The sequence below is a fragment of the Brachycentrus maculatus genome, unplaced genomic scaffold (assembly GCF_059751285.1).
Source record: "Brachycentrus maculatus isolate JH-2025_06_01 unplaced genomic scaffold, ASM5975128v1 h1tg000269l, whole genome shotgun sequence".
NCBI lineage: Eukaryota > Metazoa > Arthropoda > Insecta > Trichoptera > Brachycentridae > Brachycentrus > Brachycentrus maculatus.
In genome coordinates this window covers 442,274-460,000 of record NW_028281020.1, presented here as the reverse complement: position 1 = coordinate 460,000, position 17,727 = coordinate 442,274, and the positions used below count along the sequence as shown (strand labels likewise).

At 29.2% G+C, this 17,727-nt stretch overlaps 1 protein-coding gene across 1 annotated transcript in view; it reads left to right on the top strand.

Moving 5' to 3' along the window:
- Nucleotides 1-1,844, top strand: part of LOC148305552 (uncharacterized) — a 74,153-nt gene extending 72,309 nt beyond the window's left edge. The window contains exon 3 of the mRNA XM_088266532.1: nt 1,735-1,844. Within this exon, the coding sequence (XP_088122658.1) occupies nt 1,735-1,844 (110 nt within the window). The remainder of the gene's footprint in view (nt 1-1,734) is intronic.
- Nucleotides 1,845-17,727: the final 15,883 nt, after the last annotated feature.

Genomic DNA, 17,727 nt, shown 5'->3' with positions numbered 1-17,727 from the left:
TTAAATAAATGTTTTTAATTGGTGAATTTTAGATTTATCAAATTTAGAAAAATTTAATTAATGTTTTTATGTATTATATTTATATATTTAAAAAATCGTATGTAATTCAATCATTAAAAAAATAATTCAAAAAATCAAGTTAGAAATTGAATAATTTCAATAAAATAAAGTAAACTATAACATTTGGTATTTTTCCATAAAATCTGCGGAAATAATAAGGCTTCCGAAATTGTAATAAGAAACAAATGAATATTTCTGAATTAAAAAAGAGCCGTTTTCGTAAAACACTGTCTCAAGGGAGGTGGGACTCGAATTAATTTGTGAAACAAAAATCTGTGATTTAAATAAAAGTGGTATTTTTTAACATATTTTAAAAATAAACCCGTTTTCGGTTTTCATTTTCTAAATACCATTTCCCTTGTATTTTTATAACCATTTCATTATTTAAATACAAACACTTTTGTTAGATTACTTTTGAGTTTATTAATGTAAACAAGACTAGTTTCAAGAACTACCGACGTTCTCATCAGCAAGTGGAAAAACAAACAGGTATTTTCATGTGTTTATTGCATTGTATTTTTTTTACCTTCTGATGAAAACATCTATAGGTCTTGAAACTAATTGTTTTTAATAGAATTAATAACGATTAGTTTAGAAAAAAAATTCTTGGAAGTATTTTTGTTTATGTAAATAAACGCAGTGTATTTTTTGTATATTTAAATCATCATATTATTCCGCAAAGTTAATACCAAATAAATAAATGTTAAAACATTTAACTATTATACTTCTTTCTTTTTGTGTGGTGCCTCCTTTTATCTCATTTTCAGTATTATGGCAATTCTCTTCTTATTTACTTTCCATTAATTCAGTACCACCTTTTTTTATTCAAGCAAGTAATGATTTCAGTACTTGAGTATATTAGAGTATATTATCACAGTTTACTTTGTCAATATTTGTATCCTATATTTCACAGATGGTAATATATTTTTAGTCATATTTTTACCATTGGTTATATTATTCCCTTGTTTTAATACGTGATCTAGTTTAGATCCACACTGTCTTTCTTTATAAATAAGATTTCAACACATTTCAATTTTTCAATACTTTAAAAATATATGCACTTTATAAGAGCCTCCGAACTTTTGTCCGCCTCCACAGTGCAATGGTCAGCACGCTCGGCTACCGATCTGGAGGTGGTTGGGAGGGAGTGATTTTTCACTCTAATATTCATTCAATATTACCCTGAACTGGACCTGAAGCGGAGGGCTGATCACCTTTCCTTCGTGTGTTAACGATCAAGATAATGCAGTGCCCTATGCTCCGTTGGGGTACGAATAATGTTTTGAAAAAAAATAATTATAAGAGCAAGAAAAATCTCATAAGTTTAAAAAAATAAAGTGACAAATACAAATTTCAATTAATAAAAATCAAAGATTAAGTGATAGAGACAAGCTTTATTTTACATATCTTAGAAAGATATCACCTCCAAACACAGAATTAGGATTATTTTCGTAAAGTAAACTAACGAAGTTACATTTCGTTCATAAATTTACTTATATATTTCTTATGACGGGAATCTTAATCAAATAAATTCCTACCTTTTATACGGCACTAAGAAGTCAATGCGTAAAAAATACTTAACTTATTCAAATGTAAGTCCCTCGTTTGCATTGCGTATGTAGACCCATACGATAATTCTTCTTAAATGTTAGCCTAATTTTATTTACTTAACAGATCCGCCTTCTGACGCAGGCAGGGGCGGGTCGGGCATGTTCTCGCAAGAGCCCATCCAGAGGGGAGATTTATTAAGGGGTGGGTCTCCGGGATCAAGAGGTTTCACTTGATACGGGAAAAGGCAAACTGGTGCGTCCCGCATGGGAATTGCGGATTGATATCTTTAAACCGAAACTGAGGCGAGATATGTGATTCCGTTTAAAAATATAACGACCTTATTTAAATATTTAAACTATTTTTTTAATATAGGTGCGAGATCCTTACCTTCCATTCAAATAACAAATATGCTATTAAACCTTCCTTACCCAAAGCATCTAAAAATTGACGTGAGACGAAAATAAGCTTTTTATTGATCAGAAACTTTTATATTAGTTTGTGAGGTCCAAATCCTGGATTATAATCACATACATGAGAAAAGAAAATATCATTTTCAGTTTTATTATTTTAGCTTATAATTTCACCAGTTAATTTATTTAACACATTTTGAGTATATCCAAATACTTATTCACAAATCTGAATTATCTCCAATCATAGGAGTTATTTTTCATTATTATTATTTGTCAAAAAATAATATGAAAAATAACTCCTTTAATAAGAGTTAATCCAGATTTGTAAATAAGTATTTGGACACACTCAAAACGTTATGAATTGTTGTATGTATTCAATAATACGTCAAACGAAATGCTATCTGCAGCATATTCTCAGATTAACTCCACAAAGGATGCAGTTCATAATTACTATCTCCCTTACCTTCCTAATTACATTCTTCTTTTTCAAACCCTTTTCCTCACCCGATGGTGCAGAAGGCACTGCACCATATAAACGCAGTGTTATTTTGATCATTAACACATGTAGGAAAGGTAATCAGCCATCCGCTTTAAAAGGTTAAATGAAATGTTATCGTGAAATATCATCATGTACATCCATAGTAAAATTATATGAAAAAATATTAACAAATACCTTTGATTTAAAAATAAAAATCACCTTTGAATTATACCGTGACATAAGCCTTTATGAGATGTCTAATATTTAGGTAATTTGAAAAAACGACATAACGTTGAGCTGTATTGCCTCATTCTTTAACGATCATCGTATTTTTGCGTGAAACAAAACTTTTTTAAATTTGGCGACACGTGTGGAAAATCTCTCCTCTAAAGTGTGAAATATTATGAACTATGAAACTCGTGTCAAAATAATACGAGTGTATGAAAAAACTTCGCTTAGCATTACTTCGAATAGTCCGGTTAGTTGGAAATAGGTTAAATCACCCTTAAAAAAAATAATAGGTACATAAACATGTATTGTATACAGTTTTCACAGTATAGCGGTTAGTGCATTTGGCTATCATACTGGAGGTCCCTTAGGTTCAATTTTCAGGAGTGTAAAAATAAATATATGTGCTGTTTTTCACTCTCATATTATTTAAAATTACCCTGAACTAGTACCTGAAGCTCAAGACTGATCGTCTTACCTCCATATAATCACGATCAAATTAACATTGCATCAATTTGATGTAGCGTCGTATACACCATTAGATACAGATTCAGGTAAGTATTATACAAATAAAGGGTGGTTGTTTAATGAATGTAAATAATAATAATAATAAAATATTCAAATTTAAATAAAGGGTGGCTGTATAATGAATGTAAATAATAATAATTATAAAATATTCAAATTTAAAATTCAATCGTTTAAAAAAATCCTAACACAACTTGATGCGAGTACGGATTTGCAAATCCGAGTGCAGTAGCGTTATGACTATTTTCGTTTTGATAATTGAAACGCTTTCTTCATTTCCTTTCCCGTACAGCAAGTAATGTCTACTATTATAAACTCTTTTACTTTATATATACTCCGCACCTAGATCCAATAATTTTGATTAAAGACTGATATTTATCATATTATTTTTTGACATCTCATCAAAAATGAAGAAAAATATGGAAGTCTGGGCATTTACGGGGCTGACGACCGTCATAGGCTGGTTTAAGTGATAACTTTATACATGTGTAACATTCACCAATTCTACCCATTATTGACAACCACACTTCTCGAATTCTTGGAAGTTCTATATAAATGAACCAGTTTAGAAACCTTGTTCTTGAATCATTAGAAATTCACTAGACAAAATGAAACTTTTTACTGAGCAGAAACTCTTATATTAGTATGTGAGGTCCAAATCCTGAATTATAATCACATACATGAGAAACACCAGAAAATATCACTTTCATTTTAATTATTTAAGCTTATAATTTGACCAGTCAATTTATTTACAACGTTTTGAGTGTGTCCAAACACAAGTATTTGGATACGCTCAAAATGTTGTAAACTGATATTTATATTTAGTCAACGATCCAAAGTGGTGTCTAACGCACTTTTTTGTGCGGATAGAAATCAAATATATAAATAATTTAAAACCATCATCCGTTTAACCAAAACAATCGCGCGAAATAAATTGTCGAAACTAGTTACATTTTTTGTATACTTTAGTCGTTGAATCTATCACCAAACAGACCGGAATTTCAACAACAACAAAAACCGTATTAAAAGAGGTATCTCGGTGAATGAAACTAATCACCGTACAAGCGAAAAGATACGTACCAAATTGGTTCTTATGTCTACGTAATTTATAAAATCATGAAAGAAAAATCTGGCAATTTTCTCGCCTTTTGATCTAAAAATCGTAACATTTTCAAAAAATACGCCTACACATTCCAGCCATCAACACCTACAAGGAACATTATTGATGAAAATGTGCTTTATTTTTATATTCAGGTTAGCTCTACCCGTATTTTTGGTGGAAAAACTTCAACATATGGTGTATTTTAAGATGCTTCAAAGATCATACATACATGGATAGAAGTTGAGTGGAATGAAGTTTAGTTTTATCTTCTTACGTAAAAATATGTAAAGTATTAAAAGCACACTACTTTTTAACCATTCTGGTCTTACTCGATGCTATTACCCGAACTCTCCCTAGAATATCAGATATATTTAAAAATGATTCACCTTCTTTCCCTCAGGTTCTGAACAAAATTGAAAGCAGCGTTAAATAAGGACCTACTGAATTACTTAAGGTGATCTTGTATATCATCCTCATGATCACTTTTTTTCTTCTCGATAAAAGCAAACAATGTCAATTTAAATCTTTTTTAATCCTTTTCACATCCAACAGTGCATAGGGTACTGTATCGTATTGACGCAGTGTTATCTTGATCCTTATTTATATGAAGGCATGGTTATCAATCCTGTACAGGTACCAGTTGACGATAATATTTCATAAATATTAGAGTGAAAAATCAGTAATATTTCATTTGACTCCCTCGGGAATCGAACCCCGGACCTCAAATATGGTAATCAAACGTGGTTACAGTTTGATGGCAGAAAATGTACTCTATGTTAATTAACGAAAATGTACTCGCAAAAATTATTCGATTAACGTATTTTCAATAAATAAACATTCTTATATTTTTATTGTGAAAATATTAAAGTGAAAAATAACTTTAAAAAAGTTGACCCCCCCTGGAAATCGAACCCAAGACATTCAAGATGGTAGCCAAACGCGGAAACTTCTACCCTCTGGAGGTGAACAATAAACCCATAATTGATGAATATACCTAATTAATTTTTCTCATTTTTTATCAAAAACGTTATTTTAAAATTTCTTTTGAAGTCTTACATAAACTTTATCGAAGAAATCAAACTAAACAGACATAAGCACAATAAAATTAACGTGATTTTGTAAAACACTCCACCATTTCCGAATTCTTTCGTTATTTTTGTATTTTTACTTGTGTTTCGTATTTTTTCCTCCGTCTGTCATTGTAAAAGCACAAACTTTCAAGTTTCTTTCATTCCAACAATAAAACCAACCAAAATAAATTAGTGCTTTAATCAAGTGACGTGTATATACTTCTTTGTCTCTAAAATAAAACAAAAGAAAAGATTGATCGTAGTCCCTTAGAAACCAAAATGAGTTTCAAAACCTTGTTGCCTTGTTTTGATTCGTGTGACTGAACGAGATGCCTGCTTTGGGAATTTACGTGAAAATCGATATTATTTGTTGAAGTAAAACGCCTTTACAATACGAGTAAGTCGACACATTTTTCTTCTATTCTAAAAACACTTTTTCATTTCAACATATTAAAAGCATTAAAAAAATATGTAGTTTTTTTAATTCACACATACTCGTACATAATTTGAGTTCTTTGCAGTTTTGACTAGTTATCCATATTAACGAACAACTGGCCTTAAATTTTAAAATTTATTTTTATAAATCACGTGATATTTTAAATTGTATTGCCATTTTAATATATTATATATATGTACATATTTTAAATTGTCATAAAATGAGGTAGATTCATAGGCCAAAAATGAAAGTCTGCGTGATACCGGTACTAAAACTAATTAAATAAGTTTATCAGTGCATTTTTTTTTAATGTTTAACTATTTATAAACTTAACCATTCAATGGTGCATAAGACACAGTGATAAATCGACTCGGAGTTAAGTGGATCGTAGGTTATATGAAGACCAAGTGATTTTCCTTCATTTTAATTTTTGGGATCTAGGATTTTAATATATTTGACAAGATATTTCTCATATTTAGGATATGATAACTATCCTTTATGGGAAAGAAAATGAAGCAGGAATAATCTCTGCTCACCCCTACGGGGAAGCGGCGTGATAATTTTTTAGTTAAATAAATAAATAAAAACACTGAAAACGGATACAATGTGATAAAGAATGCAGTTGAAATACGTACAATAATATAATATTTTTATTTATCTTAAACGGACAATAATCTTTTATCCTTTCTTTTGGTAACCAAAACCCACCCTTAGCTATTCGTTTCCGATCATAAGTTCGATATTTCTGCTCCGTGGTTCATTAATGTATGGCCAATATATAGACGAGTATGTCATAGATTCCGGTAAACCCAAGTTGCTTTTTATGAAAGGTTTATCTAATAAAGCAAACCTGAGCGTGAGCTGCCTTCGAATTATCGGATATGTGAGAAATGAAGAAAATTCTCCCCAATTTTGCGAGTTTTATGAAACGATAAAAATATTGAATTATTATGGCATCGTCAAACTCTACGGAGGAAAACAAATTTACTAGCGAATCGAAAGGAACGCGGATTATAAAGTCTATTGATTATTCTTCCTTCGAAATTTGTGGTTACAGTTTAATATTTCGGATCACATCGTGTTATAAATTTCAATAGATTTTTTAAAAATAAACCTTCTCTTAAAATCCTTTTAGAAATATAAACATGTATATATTTTACTATAAATTTATACCTCAACAAAGATAAAAATAAAATTTAAATTCTGGGCGCTAAATCTAGCATTTAATAGGAAAACCAAGATATCCATATTTTTCTTCAACTTTGTTGAGATATCAATATGCTAATAACTCCTTAGTGGATAAACCCAGATTAGTGAACAAAAGTGTTGACTTTTACTTAAAATATTGTGAATTTATAATTTTTTTGGTTAACAAATGAATTGGTGCCAAGTTATTGGTAAAAAAATATATTTTTGTATGATCTACAGAAATTGTTAATAAAAAAAATATTCAATTTCATTTCAACTTCCAACAAATGAACAACTTTTACGGAGATGGGTATGTAGCCCTGAGTGCTCGATTCATTGCATCAAATTTATTTTATTTGTCTATACAAAATAAAAGTTTAACATTGAGACAATCCGATGTACCAAAGCGTATATTACAATTTTATGTTTTTTGTTTTATTGTTCTAATCTAATGTACAGCAATGCGTTATCGGGTATAGTTAGAAAAATGAATAAGTATCATTTATAAATTTTTATTTTATGTTACATTTAAGAAAATAAATAAGTGTTTTCGAAGAGAAATTTTTGAAAAAATCAATAATGACAATGTATAATTTTAAAAATATATATATATTTTTACTGTAATGATAACTTAGTATCGACAAAATTTTAGGTAAAATTTAATATAGTTCTGAAATATAATATAAAGCAACTTTTATAACGACTACAATATCTCTTTGTTCTGAAACCCTCCACATTTTTTGTTTCATTTTTATTACATATTTACATGTGAGAATTGAAAAAAGATTTTATTTTTTATTTAATCCCAAAAAAACAATATTATGCGGACAAGGGAAGCAACTTCCCGGTCAATATGGACATTTAAGCCATCTCAGATTTTATCCAAATGATCTAACGATGATATTTATCCCAGCTGATATGGAGCAATGGCTCGGGTATACACTTGTATGTCAGCATTCGGAATAAATTGTGGTTTCACAGACACTAAAAGCTTATGCGAACACATAAAGAACCGGAATATTGCGATTGAGCGATGTATAATGTGCCGTATGCAAATTTAATGCGAAAATTTTCGATTTGTCTACGGTATTAAAATATAAGTGATGGATTATGAAAATTTATTACCATAAAGCATTACAAAAATGATGTCATAAACGTATTTGAATAGGTGCATTTTTCAATTAAAAGTTAATGAATTAATTTCCCATGAAATAAATATTTTTAAAAAATGCAACTTAAGACAGCCAAACAACTATATGTTTAAACAATCCTTACATGTGCATTTAAGAATAACTCTTACATAACACAAGAAAGTGACTCCCACCAAAGCACACAAATCAGAATTTACACACTTTATGGTAACGTACATATAATTTACAAGCCCGAAACACAGAAACACGTCAAACAAAACCGACAATAAACCTTTTTTGGTCAAAAGAACTTTGATTATTATGCAATAAAATTATGGTTCATGCTTTCATTATTCGTAAATTTGTTTAAAATAGAAACTACAAGTACAAAAGAGCTATTCAGAGGTGGGTAAATATGAAATAGGTCGCATCATTTGGCCACGTTGTATTTGATCGCATGTCAAAAACAATTTTCATTCATGAATGAGTTAAAAGTTTACTAAAATGGCACATTTTACTAAACTTATTTATAAAACTAAAGTTTTATAAATGTGCCCTTGGTATGGGAAAACAGTGAGGACATTTTTTCATTTATAATTTGTAATTATAGTGGGTATTTAACGAAAACATCATTAAAAGCGCGATAGCAATAAAAACTATCAGTAGCACGACAGAAACAAAACTTTTTTCAAAAGTTAAGTTTGCGTATTTGATGTTAAACCATTTAACAGACATATCACAATTTTTAAATTTGGTAGATTCGTACATTGATCTTTTCTTTTATTCTATTTTAGCTTTAATTTTTAGATTTTACAATTTTACTTCCCAAAAAATGTTTAATGTTTATAAAACTTTTTTCCTCTGATATTCTTAAGTCTAAACTAACTGTATCCGCGGAAGCGTTACGTGACTCAGTCTGGTTAAATGAAAAAAAATACCAAACATTTCTTATATATTAAATTTCACAGTGCTATGGATAAACAATAATTTAGTAGCTGTTAAGAAATAAAATGTCCACCATGAGCAATGAGAGAGTTGTTATTACTTTCGAAGAATTCTAGGGTGAAAAAAAAAAACTTCAGGTAAAAACATTTTTTTCTCTCACCTGTTACATTTTTTTACTAGTAAGACAAATAAATAAAAATATGTATATATTCGAATTTAACGTTGGGTTAGTATTTTTTTTATAAAATCTAGAAATAACTTAATCTAGAACAAACGAAAAAATACAATATTAGTAAGAATATTTTTTTGTTATTATTTTGTTTTTAACTCTTAAACCATGATATGATCATCTTCTTTATAATTTATTTTCTGTCTATATTGACAAAATAAATGCGACCATCTGAGATCAAGCAATATTGTCGTCACTTTGTCTTCCGGTATTGTCTAGTGATTTCCGGCCGCAGCGAAAATCAGCTCCATCTGTCAGTACAAGAAGCATTAGTTTTGTCGGTAGATGACGGTGTGACGTTTCTGCTTTATTATGATTGATTCGAGCAGTTCGTTGTGACGATTACTCGGACAAATAAAAATGCCAGGTTGAATACACTGACGACATTTATATATATATATATATATATATATATATATATATATATATATATATATATATATATATATATATATATATATATATATATATATATATATATATATATATATATATATATATATATATATATATATATATATATATATATATATATATATATATATATATATATATATATATATATATATATATATATATATATATATATATATATATATATATATATATATATATATATATATATATATATATATATATATATATATATATATATATATATATATATATATATATATATATATATATATATATATATATATATATATATATATATATATATATATATATATATATATATATATATATATATTATGCGTATTTCTGAGCGAGTAGTTAATTACTAGAATGGTATACTTCCCTCTTTGGATGATTCTATAATATGACGAACCTCCTGTAATATAAATGACAAAAATATAAATGATATATGCCGTGGCGTAGGTGGGTAGACGCTTAACAGCAAACCAGGCGTCGTGGGTTCGACTCCTGCCAATTGCAGAATGAATTTAAGAAACATTTTTTTTTCAATTAATATGAGTGATTCCCATGTATTTTTCACACATTTCTTTCCTATTCTTATTATCGAAAAAAAAGCCTCGAGTCATTAAATCTATTCTATTAATTCTGGCTTAATTAATTATTTGGAAACACAAATATTAAAAATATATAAAATTTATTATACAAAGAAATGTCAGTTACCTAAAATAAAATAAAAAGTTTCCATTATAAATTAAGTAAATTTTAATATAATGTGAGAAGAACGAAGAGCAAAAGAGAATCATAGAAAATTAGATAAGATTTTCAATTTCTACAGCGACCCTAAAGCTGTCTTTGATATCAACTATTCGTTAATGTCTCAGGTAATAAAAGCTGAAAATTAATAAATACTTAAGTATCTCGAGTTGAAAGCTACCCCGTACCTTATTACTCGTACTACCCGCCCGTACCAGTCTCTTCCCCTCCAATCGCACGGGGCGTAGGTAGGTTCGTACATCACCCCTATCGGAGAAGTACTTATGGCTGGATTTACTCACTTTTGATTTGTCAATAAATCATGACAACTTTCAAAGGAAATATTGGATCGCAGTAAAAAGCTTTTGGGGTTGAGCATACGCGCGCTCTCAAACAAATTTTTCACTTTTCGCCTCAAAAAGAAATATGACGCGAGTAATCCTATATCCAAGTGTGTGTTTTGATCATCAACCGACACGCTCTTCGTGATTTTCAAATAAGCACTTTACCGTGTAAAAATATTAGCGCATTTTCTTTCAAACCGTCAAATGGAAATTCAAGATGGATCTGGAAAATACAATATTACGCTTTATAATGTTAAATATCACTCAGAATATTATTTTTTCGTTTCATTGTACAGTAATGTGATGAAATATTGTCATCAAGATGATCGTAAATAAACTTATTGTAATAAATGAAAGTATTTTCTGTACACTTTAAATATTCTTAAATCAATATGGTGTAGGTACTTAATAAAATATTAAATAAATGTAAAAGGTCAGTATTATATTAAATGACAATGACTTTAATTAATTTTTATAAATATCTTGTAATTGACAAGTATCAAAGTGTTATTACCAGCATTTAAGTCTGGGATTTGATAATTTGTATTACTTGTATTTAAATTACTTTTAGGGAACAATCGTAAAAAATATTTGGTAAATTCAACCAACCTTACATTTTGTTTGATAAATAGGTTGTGAAAGCACTCTTTATTGAAGAATTGATTAGCTACTCAAACATTATATTGTTGAATATTTTTGTGTATTGATTAATGCTATATATTATATTAAAACAACAATTATATTTTTATTCATAAATTTTTATATAACCATATATTTATGAGGAAAAAAAATATATAGTTGTAATTTTATTACATAAATTGCAGTTTCATCAAAAAATGTCGGTACAAAACAAAAATATAATTAATGCTTTAATTAAAAACAAATTTTTCTAAATACAAAAATTCATCTTATTTACTATCCAAAACTTTTCTAAAATAATTCTTTCATACCCCTAAAAATATTTTATGATCAAATCCCGTTAATAAAACAGTATGATGATCAAATCTCCACTCAAATTGGTAAAAAAAAATATATGACACTTTAGACCGAATAAATAAGATCTGCAAATCATTGCTATTAAGACAAACCGTCAAATGGAATGAAAAAAATGTAGAAAGCTGCGTGGAGCTAAATTGCCAACACCTCCTTCCATCTTTTCTACATCACTCCCACAACTAGATAAACATCTCCTCGCGAATCGGGCAATCTTCTTGATGCGCCCCATCCCCTTTTTCACTAGTTCTTGATAAATATTTTTAAGCTTTCGAGCAAAACGCGAGGCAAGGACGTCCTCTAGACATGAAAACAGTCAAACGTTTGATGTAAATTCTCACGTATTTTCATCACCGTTATAATGTTTTGAGTAATTCCAGATATTTTTAATTTAAAATTTATTAATCTCATTGCATCAACAAGATTAAAACATGTTTGAAAAGGTGCATGAAAAAGGAAAGTCAAAGTTATTCTTTGAAATTGCTTTTGAACACTTTTGAAATACGAACATTTTCATCGACTTATTTTTTAACATAACGAATATTTGCGTTAAAAACTTCAGCTTTGAGTTTTAATTAAAAATTTCATAGATTTATTTTTGACGATTACAAATATTTGTGTTAAAAACTCAAGGTTTGAGTTTTTCCAGATATTTTAATTTTAAATGTACATAACCTTATCGCATCAACGAAATTGAAATATATGTAAATAAAATATACACAAAATAAACAAGTACCCGTCATTCTTTAATTTGTTTTCAGGCTCTTTTGAAAAAATATTTTACTCATCATGCGAATATGATACAATAATGCATGATACAATAATTAGTATCATGCGATTTTAAATATCATTGAATAGTGTACTCAAATAAACAAACAAAACATAACCTTGACATATCTCATCCTTCACTTTTTCTGTGGGGTATTTATTGATAAGAGTGTGCATATTTATATTTCAAACTCGAGGGACTCACTTAACAATATAAGAAAAAAAAATTACTGGCTTAAGCCAGTACGGGTAGGCAAACCCAAGTGTCCTAGTCAATACTGCTATTCCACTTCTTTTTTGCTGTTGTTGACGTCATATAGACATGAAAACAGTCAAATAAGCTTGATGTAAATTCTCACGTTTTTTCATAGTGCTATACTCCATCTTTTTTTAGCTATTGTTTCATAATTTTCTTAACGAAATTAAAATATGTGAAAATTCGTATTTTTAATATTTATTTTTTCAATATATTTTTTTAATATCTCAACACAAATAAGTTTTTTCAATGTATTTAACCTAATATATAACTAATATATTTACCAACTCTATGTTTATTCAATGGCTTATTAATGTTCTTTAGGCTCTCGATTTTTTTAAATATTATGCATGCTGTTTTAAAATCGGTTCAATAAAAAATGTAAAACAGAAAACCTAAAATAAACAAACTTGTAGATTGTATCGATTTGACAGCCTTATTACCGCGGTAAAATATATATATATATATCCGAATTCGGAATTCTCTATTTCCGGCCAATGTCGGAATAAAGTGGCTGATTGACAGCGATAACTTTTTATTTGTTTCGGATCATGCTCCTAAAAATTTATTCTATTATGGCCACACCGGAGCTCCGGCATGCCTCTGCGCCATTTTCCGTTACGGTCCCAAATATTCCAGAGACAAAGTCGTTGTTTTTTATTTTCAAAATGAGAGGAATAATTCACAAAACCCCGCCTTTTCGTTTGTTTCCTTGGTTACATTTTTTTTGGACTATCCAAGAATTAATATCTTCATTTTGTTATAAAAATAAAAATTGGTAGGGTAAATAATGGAAAAATATATAAACATGACCAACAATTATGTATGTATAGTTAAAAATAAGAATTACTGATGACTAAATAAAAGTAACGTGAAATACTATATACTTAAAAACACATTTGTTCGAAAATCGCATAAATTAACAATATTCAACAAAGCATACATAGCATCAGTTTTTTTTTACAAAATCGTTTATAGTTATCCGCAACAATCCTACAACCTCGTTTTTTTCAACAACGCATAAATACTTAAATTGTATTTAAACGACTACAATAAATAAAAATCAAACCTTATTTTAACTTTTATTTTTACTTTTCGTGTTATTACTCTGTCTGCTTTTTTAAGTAGTGTAATGGTTTGAGAGTTTAGCTAGCATGCTAGATGTCTCGGGTTTGATTCCCAGGGGGATCAGAAAAATATTACCTTTTTTAACATATTTCAAATATTTCTTTCATATTAACCTGGATCGATGCCTAAAGCATGAGATTGATCATCTTGGCTTCATGTAAGTAATAATAAAGATAACACTGCGTCAATACGATGAATCATTGGGTGCAGATAAACATTTGAATAAGAAGTTACCATTATGTAGTGTTAGGAGGAAAAGTGTCAGATACATACGTGATCTCTCATTTACAACTGACAGGCTTCTTTTAATTAGTTATTTTTATTTGTATTATTCATTTCTTTAGGACACATACAAATTATATTCAAACAAATACATTCCGTATTCCGCAAAAAGCATTAATACAAATAATGTAAGCCGTTTGTTTTATACAAACGTTTGTATACTTTATAGACAGGTCTCTGTGATTACTTTCTCCGATAAAATATTGATAAAGTACATAAATAGCATTCCCATTATATTTTTACCAAATGTGATTAGACTGTCGGAAGATTTATCTCGCTAATCTGAGGCATTTAATATCGTAATTTGTGGCTTCGCCAGGGGTAGTGAAGTCTGGGGGTATTCCGTAGATTTACCGCGGGGGCCCGGCGGGCTGCGCCCTTGTCACATAAAAAATGTATTATCGAAAAAGCGAGACAACCCGCAAGATAAATGGCTATTCTCGCTCAGATTTGGAGAAACAGTAAATAAGACGAGAAACTTATTAGACATTCTGTATTGGTCGACCAGATTTATTGACCTATCATCTTCACTATTATGTTAAATCAGTAATATTACTTTCCGATATCATTTGAAAACAATGTAATAAAATCACTGGTATGAATGATTTGTTATTTTAGTATTGTGATACGTCCACCAGCGTAATAAAGATGGTAGTAGATCTGATGGTATGAAGAAAATAATGAGAAACAAAAAAGTATTTTCTCACTATTCAATAATAAAATATCACTCGTGACATAACTTATTTTATAATTTGGTTTCAGTGTTTTTTTTTTGTTTTGCCGGGTGGCAACCCTGAATTGTTTTTTTTTTATAGAAGACAAAACAATTCAATATCTCTTTGCCTTACATGTTTATATTTGAATTATTTTTACGGATTTACAAATGTGCTCAAAATTACTGTAATTTACCGGATACAAAAAAATACCGACTCATTTTCTGATTCCCTATTTTTTATGTATTTTATGTAATGTTTAAAAAGGAATTCGACTACAATTTAGTTTAATAAATGCAATAGCAATAAAAATAATTGATTGTATTAACGTTATAAATTTTCGAATAAACTTTCAAAAAAGTACAAATGTTATAGTGAAAACGTAATGTTATAATATAATCTCAAAAACTTCTTTGGCAAACTAATTGATGAATTGATACATATGTAAACATTTTTATTTCTTACAGCATAACTGTAGTACGGTTTAAAAAAAACGTTTTTCGTGGCCCATGTATTGTAATATTTAAAATACACCCATTAATAACGATTCACATAAGTGGGATTCCGCAACATTATGATAGCAACAAATCCTAATTTGTGGGAATATATTACATTCCCTTCCGAAATCTTGCGCCACACACCTGTAAATGAAACGAGAACATTATATCTCTCGGTTGTAAAATGGCTGCGTAATATTTCCATAATAAAATAGTTCATTTTTCACCGTCTCTTTGATATTTTTAATATATATTCCGGCCCGAAATGGCGGGTTTATCGCCTCCCGCGGCACGGAGGGACAAACGACAAAGAAATGAATGTGACACATATGAAAAGGGCGGGAAATTTATCGAATATGGCGGCCTCCCGCCGTCCCGCAGCCAACTTCACGAGGGTCTAGCTTGAATGGCCAATGAGGTATCAAGAAATGAGGAACATTTCTCATTTTTTCCCTCGGCACGCGATGCAAAAGGTACGGCATAGGGCTATTATGAAAAGTTTCATTTATTCTAGGTGTTACTCCATTGAACAATGTGCTCATTCATTAGAATTCGTTCCTTTTTGCGAAGAATCTTCCCTTTTTATAAAAATGTCATAAATCATCACGCGATCTTGCTTAAATTAATTAGAAAAAGTACCTCCTTTGAAAACAAAGTGAATTTTTATGGATATTTGAAATGAAAAGAAACTTTGTACATTACTTTATGTAATTAAATAATAATAATAAAATAATCAAAATTGATAAATAAAGCCATACCATATTTTAAAAGCCTACATTTGATGTTTAAAATATTTTAAATACAAAAATAACACTGTCATTGGAGTACAGCTTCAAATCCGCTGTTAAATTTAAGTATCCATATCCTCAATATTATTGTTTCCCAAATGTCGGGTATCCTACTCCGTACAAAAAAATTACACAACGGATAAGGGGCTTGGGTGTTTACATGCTCTTTGTTTTGGCGCTCTTCAACTTGCTACAAATTCTAAATTCAAGACGTCAGATGTGGTGCGATTAAAAAAGGATTGATATTTGAATGATACTTTCAAGGTTAAAAATTTGTGTAAGATTATTAATTATATTTTGTATGTTAAAAGCATTGATAACTTTGTGGTATGATAATATAACACTCTACTTATCATTTTAACTTGTTCTTTTAAAAATAAATTATATTTTTTATACAAATGACAAATCGTATTTTTTTTTTTTTTGATGACCTGATGATGGAATGATTTTCCGAAACCGGTTGTCACGAATAAGTGTTTATAAAAGTGGTATTACACAAAGTTTAATACCACTTTGGTTAAAATGATTTTATTTATTTCAACATTATACACTTAGCGGCCGATTGATCTCACCGATCGGTTTTTCGAAATAGTTTTTTGCACTATGTACTAACATTCTCATATTACTGGCTGAATATATTGTAATATTCTTTTGGATTAAATTATACCATTTTTTAATTATATGGATATTTATTTTAATATTGAATAGTACTTAACGCAACTGTTAACTTTAAATAGCTCTTATTATTTAAATTAAATACAACCTATTAAAAATACTTTCTTCAAAGATTGAAACACAGAAACGAACGAAAAAATACTGATTGAGAAGCTCGTCTACAATTATGAATTATTTAAAGAGATTTTTTTTCATTTACATACCCACAGATAATCACACTAACAATACTTATACGGTAATATTTTTTTTATAAACCTACCTTATAATAGGTGTCGACTAGGGCTGTTATTAGAAACGCGTCAACTAAGTAGTAGAGGTAACTGCAACTGTGTTTGAAAAATTATTAATACAGGAAATGACCTTGAAATAAATTTGTCTCGGCAAAAAGTACCTACCTTCTCCGGGACACTTACCCGGGACCTCCGGATGTCGTGTCTGTTGCTCTTCCGATAGAACTAAGTGGTACAACTTAGTCGTGCTATAATTTATGTGGGTAGTGTCCTAGAATAGCCAGCTCTTTTTTCATATGGATTTACTCATACATTTCAACACAGATTTTTTTTAAAGTGGAAGTCTGGTTATTTATAAGGCTTATGACCTCTCATAGGCTAGTTAGTGATCACTTACATACGTGCAACATTCACCATTCAACCCATTGTTGAAATCACACTTCTTAAATTTTTGAACCCCTAGATATATTGATCAATCTCGTCACACAGGTACATATAAGTTAACAACAGCCATATATATTGGAATGAGAA